The 14,267-nt window shown below is 34.8% G+C and overlaps 1 protein-coding gene across 3 annotated transcripts in view; it reads right to left on the bottom strand.

Annotated features, from left to right (window-relative positions):
* The window catches only part of LOC114031915 (structural maintenance of chromosomes flexible hinge domain-containing protein 1-like), a 182,174-nt gene that overhangs the window by 146,667 nt on the left and 21,240 nt on the right, over nt 1-14,267 (bottom strand). For all 3 annotated transcript variants that reach the window (XM_027847122.1, XM_027847123.1, XM_027847124.1), the window contains exons 2-5: nt 10,375-10,450; nt 9,724-9,885; nt 3,088-3,170; nt 2,866-2,996 (exon numbers count right to left, since the gene is read on the bottom strand). In XM_027847122.1, coding sequence (XP_027702923.1) covers nt 2,866-2,996; nt 3,088-3,170; nt 9,724-9,885; nt 10,375-10,450 — 452 coding nt within the window. The remainder of the gene's footprint in view (nt 1-2,865; nt 2,997-3,087; nt 3,171-9,723; nt 9,886-10,374; nt 10,451-14,267) is intronic.

The raw sequence follows: 14,267 nt of genomic DNA, 5'->3' as shown, positions 1-14,267 counted from the left end.
CATTTATCTAACCATAGAATTGGCCCGTTAATACATGTATCTTGGATAAAAACTATGGTTGGACAGTGAGCCTGGCCCATAGCAGAACAGGAAAATTTGGCTGCTCTGCCTTTGGGAAATCATACAATTTTAATGACCCCAAAGCTCCTCCAATGAAAAAAATACATCTTTCTAACAACAATATTCTTCCGGATACATAAATAGCTACAAATTACAAAATGCCACTAGTCCACAAATAATTAAACTTTAAGTCACCCAAAAGGCAATGGAGAGTCACATGTTAGTGTGAGCAGATTGCAATTCAAGAATTGCACATGAAAAGTGGCATAAAGAATGTCACATTCTAGATAATAGGAACCCAATGATCTCTCTCCCTGACAAACTCAGACCCCTCACAGCTTAGGGAGTATACAGTTATTCCAAACAATAAAAGGAGATGCCCAAGATAGCTCAAAAGGCAAGTTAACAGGGGCATCTAGGCAGCACAATGGATAGAGCACTGGCCCTGGAGTCAGGAGGACCTGAGTTCAAATCCGGCCTCAGGCACATAATGCTTACGAGCTGTGTGATTCTGGGCAATCGCCTCACCAGAAAAAAAGAAAAAAAAAAAGGCAAGTAAATAAAGATATTTAATGCCTTCAATTCTTGGCTACTCCAGGAATACCAAATATGGAAACCTATCACTCTAATACCTACTAGCATATTTTCCTTTGCTTTACATGCATAACATTCAGATTATTTTTTGCCAAATTATTTTTACAGCTAGCCCATTATCCATTAGTTTTAAATAATGTAAATGCTTTATACTGCAAAATGAGGCCCCCAAAACAACACCAAACAAAATTACATCTGTAAGGAAGAAAATGATATTTCAATAGCTTCTTTAATTGTTCCTTCTTACCTCCAGTCTACTCCCACTCCAATACAAGTTTCATGTTCCTATATAATATTCCTAATGTACAACTTATTTCATTCCTTTACTCAAAATTCTTTAGGGCTCCTCATTACTAAATGCATAATCTCTTTATCTAGTCATTCAAGACACTACACCAATCTAGCTCCAATCTTTCCAATCTTATCTATATTACTTTCCCCTTTATGCACTCTACAGTCAAGCTGAATGGAAAGTGCTCATTGTCACCTATTCTTATTCTGACCCCTTCTTCACCATGCCTTTGCTTACATCATTCTTTCGTGGTTAAGATGGATGGATGCTCCCAAACCTCTGTGTCTTTTGATATACTTCTCTATGCTTTTTGACATGTCTTTCTATAAGGCCTACCTCAAACTATTAAAATTTTATGAGCTCTTGCCCAATCTTCCCACATGAAAGTGATTTATCACACCTTAAATCCTCCGTATCATTTTTCATAGTCTATTCTTTTATACTTATCCATTTTCCTTTATATCATAGCTATTCATGCATTCCTCATTCCCCACCTCTAATGAATTACAATGTCATATTTGTCAGGTTCTTTATCCTATCTATTATTATTGTAAACCTATCACAAGGCCTTGTTTATAATAAGCATCTAATATTTGATAAATGTGAAACCAAATAAAGCCAATACTAACTTCAATCTACAGCTCCCTCTAACACAGTTGTCTCCTACTTAAGAGGATACAGAACTATGCTTTCACTTGAGATATCAAGTGGGTCAGGCAAGTCCTACACACCCATGCTTAAAAACCTAAGAATATTCTCAGTTCATACACCATACAAATTGCAGGACTTTCTTGACACTACTCAAGCAGACTTTCTCTTTGACCTGATATGTTACTGGTTTTTCTGACTCTCACTTTGTCCTTAATAGCTTGTTTCAGACTGTAGATTCCAAGGTTTCCTTCCCATAACTGCTCTAGTAAGGTATACAGACATACCCTTTACTTCAAATACTTCTCAGACTTTCTGTTAAAAATCTGGCATCTACTTCATCCTCTATTTGAATGGGCTCACTTTCCTTCTGACCTTTTTTTGTATCCTCTTCCTGTCCCAGATATTGGCCATACTGGACTGAACTGGACTCATTGTACTATAACCACAAAACCTCAGTCAGCAGCAGATGGGAGGACCCAAATTCAAGCCCAACTCCTTAACAGGATCAAGACAAAAAGCACACTGCTAGCTCTGCAAACCAATCTGACCCCTAATACGTTAGGAAACTATCATTAAATGTCTCCAAATGTTTAATTTCAGTAACATTTTTTCTCAAGAGTTCACACTGCAGTGAACCAGAGGCATTAAAGAAATACAGAGATGTAGTATGATTCCAAGAATTCTTCATCTGACTTCTTGTAATGATCTAGGAAGGAATCATGTGAAATATGTACTAAGAAAACTAAGCAACCACCACTCTAGAATTATGAATCAATCTTCCTTCTCCTCAACATTTTTTCACCCTCAAAACGTATTATGGTACAGTGGAAAGAGTGGATTTATAACTAAAAGGCCCAAGTCAAAATCCCAGCTCTGACATGGACTATGCGACATTTTAAGTCACTTAACCTCAGTTTCCTCAACAGAAAAATGAGGGGCTTGGACTACATGATCTCTGCTTTCTAGTTCTAAATCTATAATCCCATGATACTATGAGAAGACAATAGGATAGCAGGTATTAACAAAACTTTGAAATTTTAAAAATATTTTTGTTACCATTAAACTAAAATTCTAATAGGAAACATTTTCATATCAAACATATCTACATAAAAACATACAGTTTCTGAATTTAGGCCCTCTATTTATAACTACATATGTATCAAAACACTTGAGATCTTCCACAATTTAATTTATATATCTAAATTCGTGACTTCAATGTTTTATCTTCAAGAACACAATTTCCCACAAAAATAGTGAATAAGGCTAACCTTTCAAAGTCACCTTTTCTTGTAAACTTTGACAACCTATATACAGCCCAGTTGTTAAGCTGCTTAGAGGTCATTCCTCTTCCATTATCAATCACTGCAACTGCAGGTTTTCCTTGTGATTCATCGAAAAGCTATGAAGAAATAGTATGTTCAAAAAGAATTATGAATACATGCAAAATTAAATCTCAAACAAATACAATTAAGTCTGGACAATGATCTTACCAATTTGATGTGAATACTTCGAATACCAGTATTACGTGAAGTGGCAGAGAGTGAGTTATCAATCAATTCTGCAAGGGCAAATGCTAGAAAATATTAAGAAAACAATTATAGCACCACTTTTCAACTCCAATATGTTTTTAAGTAAAGAGTCCCAATGACTCCAGAAAACAAGAAATGAGAACTTCTAGCTTTTAACTTTAAAAGGAATTTTGGGGCAGATTCAATATTATAATTCCAATTATCACCCTCTAAAACTTATGAAAAAGGTGGAAATATCATGTATCATGTTTCTAAGTACCCTGATTATTTGTTAGGAATAGGTTGAACTCAATGAAAAAATACTTATTACAATAATGTAAACTTAGAAATATCTAGAAGTACCTTAAATCATTTATCCCCAAAACCAGTTTAAAAGTGATACTGATTCCTAGACATAAATTTCTCAATGGTGGCATCATCACTATGATCAAAAAATAATTATCACTCATTTAAATGGACCTCAATGCCAGGGCCATAATAGTGAGTAAGACAAGCACAATCCCCAACCTCTAAACAAAAGCTTAAAATTCTAAGCAGATCATACTGAAAAGAATTGATATATAGAAATACAGACACCTGAACAATGATTATTTAAATGAATATAGAATTCCTCATGAGCCCACGCCGCAAAGAAACCAATCTTTCTTTTTGTGCTAAGAATCAGAAGGCTTCCTATCAGATATTCTACCCTGAAAGTCTTGACCGCACATTGAAGAATTCAGTATGGGTCAATCAAGATTTTTTTTTATTACAATAGTGCAGAAAATAAATTATTAATTATTAAGTGCCTAACTACAGAAAGAATTTTATAGGACTGAAGGAAACATGGTATAGTACAAAGAATACCAGCACTGCAGTCAGAAAACCTGTGTTAAAATGTAGACTCTACCATTTACTCTATCTGTGTTAATCTTGGGTAAGTCACTTAATCTGTGATCTTGATTCCTTATCTGTAAAATGAGAAGCCTGAACTACACAGTCCCTAAGGACTGTCTGATTCTATGATCCAGTCTCCTACCCTCTATACCACCTAATATGAATAGATATATACATTAGGTCAGTGATTCAACAAGCATTTATTAAGTACTTACTATGTGCCAGACACTGTGCTAAGCAATAAGAATACAAATACAAGTAGAAAGAAAGTCTCTGCCCTCAAGGAGATTACATTCTAATGGAAGAAGACAACATGAGGGGAGAACAGCAGGGAAAATGAAAGTACCCAGCAAAGGGGCAGAGGAGGGGCAGCGGATAGAGCACTAAACTTAGAGTCAGGAGGACTTGAGTTCAAATCGAGCCTCAGACACTTACCGGCTGGGTGACCCTGGGCAAGTCATTTAACCCCAACTGCCTCAGAAAAAAGTGGGGGGGGCAGGGGAGAACCTGACAAGAGAACATGGTAGATAAAGTCCTGTGGTGTTAAGTGAGAAGCATAATATGGAGAAAAATAGTGACATGGTTGGCCTGGGCCTTTCTTTAAAATGGAAGTTCGGGGGTGGGGGGGAGCTAGGTAGCACAGTGGATAGAGCACTGGCCCTGGATTCAGGAGGACCTGAGTTCAAATCCGGCCTCAGACACATAACACCAGCTGTGTGACCCTGGGCAAGTCACTTAATCCCATTGCCTAGCCCCCCTCCCTGAAAAAAAGGAGATTCTGGGAGGAACTGGCTAATCAGAAGACAAAGGGGTCGGGGTATAATTAACTTCCAGAGTGAAGAGATTTCTATGACCCAGAAGACAAAGTCTTCTGGAGAGGAGTTAAGAGTGCAACCTGGAGAGAATTTTTGCCTTATACATATGTAAGCCAAAAAATTTAAATCAAAACCGGGACCATAGTAAGTACTTAATGAATATCTGTTGTGTGTGGTCACAGATAAACGCTTAATATGTATGGAGGCAAAGATGAAATATCTTTAGGGTAAGGATAAAACGTAACTTAAGATGACAATCAGGACTAGGGCAGGACAATCCAACAATTATGGAAGCTCGCTGTCAAGATTATCTCACAGCAGCTACTTAACACATAGAAAGGCATCCAAAATCTTGTTATCTCCATTTCATTTATCTTCCTATCTTCCCCTAAATTCTCAATTACTATCTATTTGACTACCACTAACACAATATCTGTCTTCTTGTTTAACAATGTGCTTTACCTAGTTCAAGGTAAAGACATCAAGCAAGTTTCATCTCAGTAAGCATGAGTTGTTCTTTGTAGTCACCTCCTTAATTAAAAAGGAAAGGTGACACACCTAAACTGTACATTCCTACTCTCCAACACAGAAGCACAACCTAACTACAACTGTTAATACAGACTTGGTGATAGAAGAACAATAGTTAGACCTTTCCAATCATCTTAAAAAGCCAAGGGACAATTCCACTTCTAAAAGCTTCTTTTAAACCATTTCCGCTTGATTCCACACTATCCTCTGAAAAGGGTTGGTTCAAAGCTAATTTTCTTAGTTCATTAAGGTTTCATGAATACTTATTTTCCCCCAAGCTTTAAAAACAACTTTTTACTAAGAAACCACTGAAAGTCATGCTAATAGTAGCAAAACATTGGCCATTTGAATGAAAAGTTTAATCCATAAACAAAAATTTCTCAACATACTCAGATTATCAGAAGCACTGAGATAAGACAATTTTTAAAAATATATACCTTTATCTACATCCAAGTTATTGCTAGTAGACTAAATTGCTAAGAGACTGAAAATGTTAAAGCTAAAAAAAAAAAAAAAGTAGTTCTTCCTTATTCAATACGCCTTTTAAAAAAGGTTATAATGACTCTTTAGGCACATATTACTACAGTGTTAAGAAATAATGATTATGAATACAGAGAAGCATGGAACTTATTCTAACTGATGCAAAATAAAGTTAAGAAAAACCAAGAAAACATATACACAATAACAACAACAATGTAAAAACAATAAACAGAAGAAACGGAACGCTGTGCGATTATATAAGAACCAAACTTGGACCCAAAGAGATATGAGAATAAATCATCATCTTCTTTGCAAAGACAAGAGACGGTGGCTATGAAACACCACTTATGATGTTCAACTTGGTTGATATGTTGTTTACTTCTGATGAACTGTTTCTTTTTTTCTCTTTTTTATTCTTTATATGACATCTATAGATATAGATATTCCTTATATATTTCTTACATAAGCAATGGCTCTCAGACGAAGAGGGGAAAGGGAAAGTAGTGAGAAATGTAGTGATGTAAAAACTAAAGATTTCAATAAAAATATTTTTAAAAGACTGATGTTAAATTTAAAGCTAAACAAGATTTAATACTTCATGTTTTTAATTCTTCACTCTTCAACGAAATAGACATTCTCTCCAAATGTTGAAATCACAAACCATCTGTGCTTTCTCATTCTGAGAAATTCTTCTCCATGTCATTTCATAAATCATACAGAGAACCAATACCCTTACTCTAGATCTATTAATATTCAGAGGATAACAGTGAAGTACTTGGGTTGTCCATCTGTTACCCCACTAATGTCACTACATGACCTTGATATCTTTTTTTAGGGGATCTTTTAAGCAATTTCCTGGGATAACCCCTTATTGGTGGTAGCAACACAGTAGCCTATACTCACTCTTTGTCTCTTCAGAGAGACTTTGAAACATCAGTCTCCAAAGAATCACAATTATAGGAATCTAAAGGACGATGAAGATTGAATAAACTATTCAAAAATCCAAAATATAAATACTGTCTCTACATGACCTTATCCAAGTCACCTAAACTTTCCCAGGGTCAGTTTTTATCTATAAAATAACAGGTCTTAACCATAATACTTCCTGGGGCCTTCCTACCTCTCAGAGCAAAAGGATTTATAGCTGATAAACATGCACTGGTTTTAACTGAAAATCTCCTTGTGCATTAACCACACCCCCCCCCCCCCATAAATGTGCTAGGTGATACTTAAACACTTTAAATTCAGCCTGAGTTTTTTTTTCTTTCTTAGAAATATAATTTCTGGAAGGCATCCTTTTTCACAACTAAGTAGATGCCTGAGGCTAAGGGTTTGGTGACTCTGTTTGCTTTTCAGTTGCAGGCTTCTTTCTTAGATTTTTGTCTTCTACGAATTTATAGCTATCTCTTCTATCATAGTTCATTCTACCCTGTAGCTACTCTTTATGGTCATATAAGTTGGTGAACAGTTGTAGGCAGCTGTAGTGTCTCCCACCCCCACCATGACCTTCTGTATTAGATTTTTTAAGAGTCCAAAGAAACTACTATATAGCCCTATCTCCCCATATCTAATATCTGTTAAGTTAAATTTTTAACCCAAGTCTAAGACTTTACATCTATCCCCATTAAATTTGTCTTACTTTGCTTAAGTTTAGTATCCTAGTGGCCTAGCTCATCCACATTTACAAGGATTCACACTATAATGCATCACGTTAGCTATCACTCCCATGTTTGTGTCATCTGCAAATTTGAGACATGGCTTTTTAAAAATTAGATTAGATTTTATTGATCTGATTGAATATTGATTGAATAGATGTTATTGAACCAAAAAAAGGGGGGGAAGGGGATACCATTTTTAAATATAACACCATTAAAAATTTAGAAAAGAATCATATGAAATACTTTTCATTGGTATCACAAGGGATGAATTCATAATCAAACCAGGGATTAGACAATTACAAGAGAAAATGGATAATTCTAATTACATGAAATTAAAAAGCCTTTCCACGAATAAAAGGGGAGAAAAGGGGGGGGAAAATTCATATCAATAATCTCCAAAAATGGTTTAGGATCCAAGATAAACATGTCAAAGCTCAAAAGTCACTCCTCAATAGATAAGTGACCCAAAGGAGATAAAACATAAAAAAGGAGAAAAAATAATGGGAATCATAGATGTTAGACTGGTACATTAATGCAATATTGATAGAAATTATTCTGGAAAGCAGTTAGAAATTAAGCAAAGAGAGTGATCAAATGTCTATATTCTTTCACCCAGAAGTTCCACTGCTAGGGACGTGCCCCCGAAATGCGTCAATGACAAAAAAAAAAAAAAAAAAAAAAAAAAAAAAGCCTGATTTACCATAATATTTATAACAGCATTTTTTGCTGAAACAAACAATAGTACACAAACCAACACATTGAGCGATGGCTAAATAAGCTGTGGCCCACAAATGTAATGGACATTACTGTACCATAAGAAACAACAAGTGAGCATGGAGAAGCAAATAAAAGCATAAGATACTGATGGAAAATAAAATAAGCAAGAAAACAATATATACAATGATAACTATGTAAGCGAAAACCAAAAAAAAGAGAGGGGAATAAATGCCACAAAATTAATGAACATGTTTAGCCCCAAAGAAGAAGGTACCTCAACCCAATTCTTTGCAATAGTGTGGAACTATAGGTGTAGAACACTGCAAATAAAGCTAGACTTTTTTAATATGTTGGTTAGTTTTGCCAAAAATTATTTTTCCCCTCGTAAGCACAGGGGGTTAACTTTCTGGGAAGGAGAGGGAGGAAAGATACATTAGGAAATATAAACGATGTAAAAAAAAAGACATTAAAAATTTAGTTTACAAATATACAAAGTTAAGAATAAAGTGAATAGGAATAAATGTTAACTCTTTAACTTGGGTTTAAAAAATAAACCTTACAAATACAGGAGAGGGAAAAAACACTGCTAAAAAGCAATTAAACTCAAAGCATCTGAAGATTTTAGTACACTACAAGCTCAATATGAGTGGAAGAGTGATATGGCAATTAATAAAGTTGATATAATCTTCAACGTGCTAAGAAGCACAACTTCCAGGAATCAGAACCTGGTCAGATCACATCTGGAGCACTGTGTTCAATCAGGAAGGGAATTGATAAGCTAGAGAACACCTAGAGGGGCACCATAATGACAGTGAAGTAAAGGGTCTTAAATTCATGCCATATAAAGAACTGAAGGAACTAGGGATGATATTTAGCCTAGAGAAGAGCTATTTTTAGAAGAATCACAAATGTGCAAGAGAAGCTATAAAAGTTACAAGCTGAATTTATTATACATATTTAGAAAGAAAAGCAAGTTCTAAATAGCAGAAATTTGTGATTTCACATGCAATGCTCTCCTTTAGTTCTACAACATAGACGGAAATGCTCATTTTCATTTCATGTTTAACTTCAGAATAAAAATAAAATTACATTTTTAAAGAGGGAGCATAGAAAGGACATTATGCCTGTCTTCAAACTGCTGAATAAATTATTAATAAAATGAACATTATAATTCAATTAAAATTATGAAAATAGGAATATTAAGAAGCATAAAGCAATGAAAGAATAATCATAATGACAAAATGTTGTAGGGAGATGAAGAAACATACACACAAATACAGAAATGAATTAGATAAAATATAAGAAGACAGAAATAATAATTGTCTTCTGTTTAAATTCTTTAAGATAATTTAAGTGTAAATCATAATACACTTGATTATAATAATTTTTTTTAAATAAAATTAGATGGAAAGGTAATTTGTAGAAACTGAAAGTATTGCAACAGGTGTGACTAAGACTTGTAGGAAAAAGAAAGGTAGAAGTAACCAAAAAGAATTCTATGAGGACTGAAGTGGAATACTTACGTAAGGGATTTTGTCCTTCACTGGCATAATATTCATACATGCCACTTTTAACCAATGTGTCATAGTGTGGTAAGAAGTCAATTCGTTCCTTTGTCGCAGAAAGCAGTAATTGATTGACTGACTGAAGTAAGTACAAAGTGACCCCGTCTTGAACATTTTCATCTATAACCAAGAAGAAAAATCTGAAATGCCCAGCTAGCATTTAGAAAAACTTTGTAAAAATTGAACTTTCTAACACTTTTCAACAACTATGAAATATCTCTCAAAAAGCAATACACAAAAAAAGACTTTAGCATACAATCAGAATATACTTTTATGCCATTTAATTATCTATGAAAAACAAAAGTTAAGCTTTAAATTCTTTTATTCATTTAATCAACGTAACTACCTAATATGTATAAAATACTGTGATACATGCTGGGGTCTTACAACTTTGGTGCCAAAATAAATTATATCAATTTTTAAATTCTAGCTTTTTAAAACCATTACAAAAACATGGGATAAAGTAAAATCTGGAGACAAAGGCAGTATTTACATCATAAAAGCCCAACCACTATATATTTATCACTATGTATTACATAATTTTATTGCCTGTCATGTATTTTAACATGCTAAATGTAGAAACATGAAGAACTTATGAACATTACTTACTGAAGTTATCAACAGTAATTTCTTTCCTATTGGTTGTTGTAATAACAAACTTCTCCCCAGATGAAATCCCAAGTGCCTAGCAAGAAAGGGAAAACAAGCCAGTTATATATAGTAAATGATAAATTTAAATTCATAGAAGAACAGAGAATTGAACAATTACTATAATTACTTGACCTCAATTTATTTATAAAAGCATTCTTACTTATTATGCAAATTGAGCTTCTGTAAAATAGTAACATGAGAGATCCATGCTTTGAGTATCTTGGTGACTATTAAGTTATGAGACTGGTCTTGCAAGGCCTTCAGAATTAAGCATTCAACAATGATTAACATTTGAAGTAGCCTTTCTCTGAGTCAATCATGTCAATAAACTAGAGGTAATATGTACTATTTATGTAATAAACAAGAGGTTTGTATTATTACTGCAAGTCAGCAAAAAAGAGTGACAATTATTTAAATACCAAATTTTATTTAACAGTAAACCTGCAAAGAAAGCCTATGGTGTGCTAAAAGAAGCTTACAGGGACTAGTAATTTTTAGCTCAAGAATCTCTGACTAGCATAAAAGAGAAGTCCAAAAGGAATATGGGGTGTGAAGTCTGAGGACTTTAAATTCAAATCCAAACTATACTATTTATTTGCCTACACGATTTTGCAAAAGTCACTTACATTCTTTGGACCTCTTTGTTCATCTCTAAAATATGGGAGTTGGACTAAAAATAATCCATAAATTCCCTTGCAGATCTAAATATAGTAACTTGGAATATCTCTATTTTAGATGTATTTATGATATACAAAACGGTCCTCTATCTTAGAACATTTGAAAATGTTCATGACTAATCAAAGATTTAATTCAAATAGGTACTGTGAAAATGAATTAAATTAGAAAAATCTGTTCTGAAAAAAAAAACTTGGACAGAACAGAAGTTTACAACAAACTTTTAATGATGAATAGAAACCTCAAAGAGAGACTAGACTTAAGGTTTGTTATCTTTCAAAGGAAGCAAGACAAAATTAAAACATTTCAGCAAAAAATAACAAGTTAGGAAATGTCATTTCTGATGTGACCCAGAAACAAACTATGACATAAAAACTTCAATATGCTGTTATCCCTCTTGGACCCAAGAGATTTTGTATGTCAAAACACAATACAATGTCACCTTTCTATGATATTGATTGTTCATAAGTTGACAGAATTTATTTTGTTTAAACAATCATGTCTGAAATTCAGAAATTCTGAACTGTCTGAAACGTTGCGTAAAACATAGGACTCAATAATTAGTCTCTTCAATAAATAATAATAAAACAACATTCCAGTTCACAGTGTTCTTAATGTCTAACAATTTTTGACCAAAAACGTTACTACCCAGCTCATCCACCTTCTTCAATCAAATCTAGCTATGGAGTTCTTTTACCTATTACCAAAAATCAAGGCCCCATCCAAAGTAAAAACAATCTGCTTTGTTTTGATATATTAAAAAAAAAATATGCTGTAAGTTCTGAAGGCAATTACAAAAAGAGTTCCAATAATGACAACATCCTGGAAGAGATGGGGAGAATTACTAGCCATTTCTCTATCATGGTACATGCACTCCAGGCATTTTCTCTATCCTCCATCTATTAGAATCCTAGACTCTGTGGCCCTGGGGCACTGGACTCAAGTGCCTTTATACCTCATCTTGCCTTGAATCAGGTCTTCATATCACTTTCCAGCCTTTTTCAAACCTATTAGCATGCATGCTCCTCCCACATACATGCTTTCTAGTTCTGTTATTATTGTCTTCTAGCCATTAGGATGTAAGCTACTGGAAGGCTAGGGATTCTCTTGCTTGCTTGATTACACAGTGCTTAACACAGTGCTGATAAATAGTAAGGGCTTAACAAATGCTTTATCATGCTGGAAAAGATGTGGGAAAACTGGAGCACTAATGCATTGTCAGTGGAACTATGCCCAAAGGGCTATAAAAATGTGCAGCCTTTGACCGAGCAATAGCACTAGAATTCTAGGGCTATATCCCAAAGAGATTATACAAATGGGAAAAGGACCCACATGTACAAAAATATTTATAGCAGCTTTTTGTGGTGGCAAATAATTGGAAATTGAGGGAATGCCCATGAATTGGGGGGTGGCTGAACAAGTTGTGGTATAAGAATGTAATGGAATACTACTGTGCTATAAGAAATGATGAGCAGGCAGACTTCAGAAAAACCTGGAAAGACTTGTATGGTCTATGTTGAGCGAGGTTAGCAGAACTAGGAGAACACTGTACACAGTAACAGCCACGATGTGTGATGATTAATGTCGATAGACTAAGCCCTTCTCAGCAATGCAAGGATCTAAGACATCTCCAAAAGTCTCATGATGGAAAATGCTATCCACATCCAAAGAAAGAACTATGGAGTTTGAATGCAGATCGAAGTATACTATTCGTTATTTTTTTCCTTCTGTTTTGTTTTATTTCCTCTTTCTGGTAGTTCCTCCTATTGGTTCTAATTCTTCCTTACAACACCACTAAGGTGAATATATTTTTAATAGAAATGTATATGTATAGCCTATATCAGATTGTGCAGTGTCTTGGAAAGGGAGGGGGGAAGGGAGGGGGAGAAAAAATTTTAAACTCAAAAGCTTATGGAAGTGATTGTTGACAAATCAAAATAAATTAAGTCAGAAAAAAAATAAATGCTTTATCATTCATTTCTAATGTGACTACATTAAAAGGGAAACATTCATTTGGATGTTTAAGTTGTGTTCACTAGTTTAAGTTTCAGTTCTTTAAACTTCAAACATGTTAAATTGTCCTATGAAGTTGAAGACAGTGCTGATGATGATCATCTGAATAATGGTATGGTTGAGTAAACAAATGCCAATTTGTAACAAATGGTCCTATCCTGCACACAGCATATCAATTACTTAACTATTTCAAGGATCAGTGATTTTAGTACTGAGAGTATGCACCTTCAGTGAAGGAAGATCACGGCCCCACTGCCTTATTAACAGTTTAAGAAGTTCTTGTGACCAAAAATGAAAATGTCCTGGTGGCCAAACCTCAAGTGATATACAAACTCATATGCAAATTGCTTGGCAGCCCAAGGCATCTAACCTGACGGATGACTAAACTATAAAACCTAGCCTAGGTTGAAGCAAGGCCAGAGACGTAGGCCTTAACCTTAGACCTGCAGACAACAGGCCTACATATGACACTTTTTTCAGAATGCAAGAACCTGACAAGTTTCAGTTTCACTGGTATTGTTTTTGGGAACAGTTGCCTGCATGCCACAATGAGGCAATAAATGAAGGCTGAACAAATTATGATAAAATAACGAACTTCAACTTGAAAATACCACAGGTCACATCAATCATGTCCCTATTTAATAGACTCCAGTTGCTCTCTATTCCCTCCAGGATTAAATATAAAATCCTTTATTTGGTTTTTAAAGGCCTTCATAACCTGGACCCTTTCTACTTTTCAATCTTCTAACATCACACTCCACCGGCACCAGCCCTATGTTCTTACTAGATGATCAAGTGACACTGGGCTCCATGCTACTCCTCACACAAGACACTTCACCTCTATGGCATTTTCACTCACTGTCCCCTATGCTTGGTATCCCATCCATTCTCATCTCTGCCTCTTGGCTTCCTCGAAGTCTCAACTAAAATCCCTCCTATTCACAAAAAGCCTTTCCTGATTCCCCCTTGAGTCCAATGACCTCCCAGCTAGATTATCTCCAATTTATCACGTCTATATCCTTACAGTATTTGCATGCTGTCTCCCTATGAGTTTATTAGTTTATAGCTCTTCAAGGGCAGTGAGCTGTTTTTGCCTATCTTTATATCCTCAGAGCTTAGCACAGTACCTGGCATACAGAAGTCATTTAATTAAGCACTTGTTT

This window comes from Vombatus ursinus, unplaced genomic scaffold (genome assembly GCF_900497805.2).
Source record: "Vombatus ursinus unplaced genomic scaffold, bare-nosed wombat genome assembly UNPS02015255.1, whole genome shotgun sequence".
NCBI classification, from domain to species: domain Eukaryota; kingdom Metazoa; phylum Chordata; class Mammalia; order Diprotodontia; family Vombatidae; genus Vombatus; species Vombatus ursinus.
The sequence above is the reverse complement of the archived record's forward strand: the minus strand, read 5'-3'. Positions and strand labels throughout refer to the sequence as shown.